This window comes from Frankliniella occidentalis, unplaced genomic scaffold, assembly GCF_000697945.3.
Source record: "Frankliniella occidentalis isolate FOCC.00 unplaced genomic scaffold, Focc_3.1 Scaffold26, whole genome shotgun sequence".
NCBI classification, from domain to species: Eukaryota; Metazoa; Arthropoda; class Insecta; order Thysanoptera; family Thripidae; genus Frankliniella; species Frankliniella occidentalis.
This window is the reverse complement of record NW_026267156.1, coordinates 407306-413644: the sequence shown is the minus strand read 5'-3', so window position 1 is coordinate 413644 and position 6339 is coordinate 407306. Positions and strand designations below refer to the sequence as shown.

At 44.2% G+C, this 6339-nt stretch overlaps 1 protein-coding gene across 1 annotated transcript in view; it reads right to left on the bottom strand.

Moving 5' to 3' along the window:
• Window positions 1-3281, bottom strand: part of LOC113205753 (leukocyte surface antigen CD53) — a 23586-nt gene extending 20305 nt beyond the window's left edge. The window contains exons 1-4 of the mRNA XM_026421499.2: window positions 3113-3281; window positions 2057-2239; window positions 1793-1957; window positions 894-1079 (exon numbers count right to left, since the gene is read on the bottom strand). Of these exons, the coding sequence (XP_026277284.1) occupies window positions 894-1079; window positions 1793-1957; window positions 2057-2239; window positions 3113-3184 (606 nt within the window). The 5' untranslated portion in view covers window positions 3185-3281. The remainder of the gene's footprint in view (window positions 1-893; window positions 1080-1792; window positions 1958-2056; window positions 2240-3112) is intronic.
• Between the last annotated feature and the right edge of the window lie 3058 nt (window positions 3282-6339).

Genomic DNA, 6339 nt, shown 5'->3' with positions numbered 1-6339 from the left:
CCGAATGGTCCCCAATCCGCCACTCCCCTGTTACACCCTCGTCAACATGTCGTCACCCTCGAGAGACGACGAAGAAAAGCAATCGCCGCCAGTGGGACTCGAACAGCTGACCCAGACCCACGGCGCGCCGCCGGTCTGCAGCTCGAAGCCACTCGGCCACTCACATCCCTACAGAGAGAGGAAAGAAGCGCCGGAGCACACCCTGATGCCCGCCGGGTGACCACATAGTGACGAGATAGTGTCGACTTTTGCAGCGTGCGAGCGTCAGGTGTGTTCCAGCGCTTCTTCCCTCTCTTTGTAGAGATGTGAGTGGCCGAGTGGCTTCGAGCTGCAGACCGGCGGCGCGCCGTGGGTCTGGGTCAGCTCTTCGAGTCCCACTGGCGGCGATTGCTTTTCTTCGTCGTCTCTAGAGGGTGACGACATGTTGACGAGGGTGTAACAGGGGAGTGGCGGATTGGGGACCATTCGGCTACCGGAGGAGTGACGAGAGGTGTGACCAGGAGGTGACCAAGCGGCGACCGTACCTAGGTCACAATCTCGTCACCATCTCGTCACTCACTCGTTCGATCGCGGTCGCTAGAAACTCACCAGGACGTCTCGGCATCCTCACGTGAAAACGACGACGGTGCGATGGGCCCGCAATACGCAGCTCCACTCGGGAAAGACCAATCTAACATCTTACGTCGATAAAGAGACAATATCGTTCAAATAAGCATTCAGGGTCAATTTGAAAAAAAAAAAGGGGGGGTTTGCCATGGGACCCCACGCTCCGATAGTTAGAGGTGTAATGAATTGAAATTAATAGTCTCTGATCAATTAGTTAAAGTGTTTAAAACATTATTCACTTGAAAATCGACAGTTTACCGTCGAAAACAAACACAAGAGGGACTTACCTCAATCACGGCGAAGGCGATGGCGACCGCACCCAGTGCCTTCCCGATCATCTTCAAACCATCGGAGAACGTTTTCGAGCACCCATCGCTATAAGTGGTCTTCGTGTCGCACTTTCCGCTATCGCAGCATGAGTCCGGAATTTTGCCCTCCCAGAAGGAAGCGTCTTTTGTCCCACAACACTTGAACTGTAACACATTTACACACGTTAAAAAGGGGAGGGGTAGGGTGTCCTAGCGTTTTAGGGAAGACCAATCACTTTTTAATACTTTTGTTTTCCCAGTTCGGTGAGCGGGCCCAAGCCAAATGACTTTTTAGAGCAAACAATGTTAAAGATGTGTAAAGACCACTAAATTAACGTTATTGAAGAAGAGAAAGTTTCTGAATTCAACTTCATCACTGCCCAGAGGGCAGCATTTGTTTTCATTGCTCAATTAGAGAACATCGCTTAAATTTAGCTATTTAGCAACTTGCTGTTTGGGGTACGAAAGGTCATCAACTCCGGTTTTCCCCTGTCAGCGGGCAGATATAACACCGTTATTTTATCAATATAACATATATTACCATGAGATAACATCGACAGTACTCATATTATTGGCGCCTATACTGACAAATACTACAATACCCCAGTGAAAAACGCATATTCGAATCGACGTCGAATCGACGTCGAATTGACGTCGTTTGGTATGTCGACAGTCCGTTAAATCACTTCGTCGATTCAGCCTCTATATGGTTCCGAAATCGACGTACTGTCGACGTCAATTTTACATCGATGAAAGTAGTGCATTTCACGGTATTCCAACCTGTGAACTCTCCCGACAAGCTTCCTAACCTGCTCTCCTATCCACTACGCTACCACATCACCTGCTGTTGTGTTCTGAGTTTGGGTTGGGGTACTTACATTTGTCTGTATCCAGTTAACAGTTTCCATAGAGGCGGTGTTCTTATTTTCCTTTGCGTCCTTAAAAACGAGCTGTACAGCCTCCGGGATGCCACCGATGTTAACGAAAAGTACGATTGCGATGGCCACCTCACATATAATGATGGTTAGCAGTAGGACGGCGAACTGCAGCAATGAGGAGAGCGGTGCCGGTTTTATAATTAAATAGGGTCGTTGACAAGAGTTCCACTCACAGCAATGTAAATTTTATAGCGCTGAACGTACCGTAACAAGCATACAGTTGCTTTCCCGAACTGCCCCGCAGCAACCGCAGAAGGATATGACGAAGATAGCCCCGCCTACGACGCAGATAACGATGAAGGAGTTCTTGAGGTTAGCGATCTGATCTGAGTCTATGCTTCTCAAGGTGCCGAGCACGCCCAGAACAAGAAGCGCCAGCCCGCAGAGCTGCAAAATGAGAGTTAGAGACGGTGTTATACATACTCGCCATGAAAAAAATCAGAGGTTACTGAGAAATCACGAACGAAGCTTCCGTTCCTTCTTTCAAACCTTGTACGCGCAGGGTACACAACGCGACAAACTGCATCCTATTTTTTCTGTCCTCTCTACATCTAACTACACAGTTAAAACCTTACGAAGCAAAATGCCAAATCTTTCGTACCTACGAAGGATTTGCTCCCTACGAAGCTTCGAAATCCTTCGTGTTTCGAAGGATTTGGCCATTTTCTTCGTAAGACTTTAACAGTGTACTGATACAGAATAACCGAGTAAGATTTGTATTACAAAAATTAGTTTACGGTTGGGTTGTTGTCTGTATTCAAGTTCCGTTTCGGGTGGTAGAGTGGAAAATGCTGGTATGAAGCCTCCAAAAAACTATGTAAACTCGTCGGGACATACTTAGCGTGGGTTTTTGTTAGTCAAACCAACGTCTTAACATCAAAATGGCCAAACCACTTATGCTGTAACGGACAAGACAAAACTTGGCGCACTATTTGAGCGAAGATTTTGGAACATTGCCTCACATAAATGACGACTGATGCTCGAAAGGAGCGATGATCAAAGACCATCACTCGGATGGAACAAATGTTGCCCTAAGTTACTTGATACTTAAACGGAGCGACGGAAATGGACATTAACGTCTCTCACTATAAGGGCAAATATAAATTTCTGTCACTTGAGCGGATGAACTGCGTTAGCTTCAGAACGGGTGGCTGAAGTGCGTAGTCTACGGTGTGGATTTTTTTCGATACACTTGAAATAATAATGTACTGAGTATTACGTGTACTCACTACATATTTAAAGATCGCATAGTTTACTTACACAGAAAATGAAGTTAAAGAAGAAGAGGAGGTACTTTATAGTAGTGCTCCCGCATCTCAGACCGGCCGCCATGGTAGAGCTTGTGTGTTCCTCGCACGCTACGCTGAAACTGACTCGCTCGAGCTGCGCTCTCCACACCTCTATCTCCGCTATCACCAGATTAGGGCCGTACTTGTTATCTTTCGGCCCGCGCATCGCTGTTTACCGGTCAGGGAGAAATGTGAAAAAAACGCCGCGCCACCCTGGGTGTGTAGGACCGGCAAAAGTAAAACGAGCGTCTGAACCATTTAAATTTCACTATTTTACAATAAGAGTTTTGGTTATTTTATCATTTAAATGATGTATGCATGTGTATGCAGATACACCTTTCCAAAACTATCAGTATTTTACACCCATAGAATGTTAGCTGACATGTGTTCACTATTCTCTTTTTGCTGTCCTTTGGAGCAAACGACTTAAAACTCAAGTAACCCACTTCCGGCAAGGATTTTGCGAAAGACGTTTGTCTTCGTCACAGATAAGCCGCCAGACTGTATCCTTGCGTCCTGTCCTCTCGGCAAGGCTGCGTCATCCAGCGCTGTCGTGAGTCACATCCATCGAGTCAAAATGGGATTCAGCACACGAATTTTCCTTTTAAAAAATGTTGCAACTGTATGCATTTAGTGATCGAGAGAGATATTCTGCTACTTAATGGAATTGTCTGTTTCACATTCATAAAATCATACTTTGCAAATTTTTTGAATTTTGAAGCATTGTAAGGAAGTTTGCATTGCAAACTGTTTTCTTTTCATTGCCAAGAATTTCTTTTGCGTTGCAAACTATTTTAATTCTTAGTAAGTGACGAAGAAATGGTTTGCAACTTTACGCGAACTAATTCTTGGCAGCAGTACAAACAATTTTCTTCGTGAGGTACGAAGAACCAGTTTGCAATATGAAAGATTTAGTTCGCAATGCAAAGCATTTTACGACGTTGCAAAATTCTTACAATTAGCAATGCAAAGATTTGTGTTTCACAAGCTTCTTACAGTGTACACGTGATCGACGTGCTTATAGTAAGAACGCCACCTTTCGTATCATGAAGCTAACGTGCATATGTCTGAAGAATGTCTGTTCTGCCAGACCGTTGCTTGGAAAAATGTGAGGGAAGTCGAATACAGCCCTTAGCCAAAACAAGAAAGTTCAGTTCATAAAATACTGTTAACGGCCTGACCATGCACTGAAAATACGGCACGGACCGTAGGCGAACCATAACTGCCTACGGTTTTTACACTGTAATTCCGTCATATTGCGAACTAATTCTTCGCACCTTGCGAAGAAAATTGTTTGTTGTTAAGCTGCAAAGAATTTTTTAATAACATTGCAAACCATTTCTTCCTAACTTAGGAAAAAAATAGTTTCCGATTCAAAGAAAATAGTTTGCAATGCAAACTTCCTTATAATGCTTCAAGATTCCTTACAAAAAAAATTTCATTCTAGGGTGCAAACCGCATTGCTGTATCTCAAACTCAAGTTAAGATATACCAATTTGTTCAAGAGTCGAAATTTTGAAGTTGGGCACGATTGGAGCCGATGGGATTTTGTGGGAATTTCGGCGAGGCACTCCCTCCATGAACATGCCTAAAATAATCCCCAAAGTTTGGTGCTATCCGGAATATATATATACACAACATAGGGTTTCTTTCGTGGTTCCGTTGTTAGAATGCACTAGAGTTCAGCATTGAGCAAAGTTTGTGGCTAATTTTGACCGTATTTCTTATGTGTTCGAAAAATTACAGAACGTATCTGAAAGACTACTTTACAGAGTCTGTAACTTTACCAAAACCTGTAATAATACCAGAGTACGTGTGGATTTTTACAGACGCGTGTAAATTTACAGTAGTTTTTCGTGAAAAATGCCGAAAATCTGTAATTTTACTTGTACTGTAATTTTCCATAGTATTTCGGTAAAAGTAACGTGATCGGTAAAATTACATTTTTTTCTGTACAAGATTTCAGGAATCATCGGAAAAATCACTTTTTAACAGTGAGGAGATCCATCGTTGTTCAGCGACCATTTTCTGATCCGTCGTTGCTCAGCGACCGCTTTTTGATCCGCCTTTGTTGCACGGATGCGTCGATTTATTGGCCCGACCCACAGGTAGGCTAATCCTAGAGGCAGCGCCTCAGTTCGAGTGGTCCCTCCACGACCACTGGCCCCAATGCATTATGACCGAAAATATTGGTACCCTGCACGTATCATAAATCGACAAATTTTCCCGAGGACATAGTAACCGCTTGCGAGGGCTCTTTGCGACTGTGTGCGCCTCACGCAACACTGTTAAAAATAACTGTCACCTGACGACATACGGGGTTGACACTCCTGTAATATAACAGAAATGTTGTTTTCATTTGAACCCTCTCGAAAATTGTGAAATTCGGCCCATATTGGCCCACAACAAAAACTGCTGCTTATTACTTTGCTGTTCATTTACAAGAAAAGAGAAGTTAATTTTGTTTGCAACACATTTCGTTCCAAAACAGGACACTCGTATTGTTACATTATTTTTTTTTACAGGAGCAAAACAAAAGTAATTGCTTTCGGTAAGAAACTGTGTTTACGAGATTTTGATTAACGGTGCTTTTTTACAGTAATGCCTGTAAAAATACAGTATGTGTTGATAACAAAATTAATCTCACTTTCGTAGTAAATTTAAAAGGAATTTTTTTAACAGAGCAGCTTTAGCCCTTCACTATGTCAGGAGGACTTACCAGGCGTACAATCTTCGTATCTACCCTCTCTTTCGCTGCTGCGCGCCGCGTTACAGCTATACCGCTGTTTCTTCGTTCTTCTACCGGTGTTGATCGTACGCCAGTCCAGTAAATCTCACCGTAATCGTCACCCCCAATTGGCCCTGATAAGTAGCGAATTTCGTTAGAAAAAGGTGCTTTCCGGCGGGAGCGCCGTGTCACTAGGCTATTGCCATCTGCGGCACCGCCCTGTGCAGCGCACCGTGCGATTCGGTAGATAGAGCATGAAACCGAACTCGCCCCCTTCCCCATCCCCTTCACTTCTCCTCTCTCACTATCTCTCTCTTTCGTTCCATCAATTCATTTCAGGAGTCGGGGGAAAATAGGGGGGAGGTGGGCAGTGCAGCTTATAAATTCAATTATCGGAACGTCTTGAAGCCTGTGCGAACGAGAAATGGGGGAGAGAAGGGCGCGGTTGGGTGCCATGAAGATATCAGGGG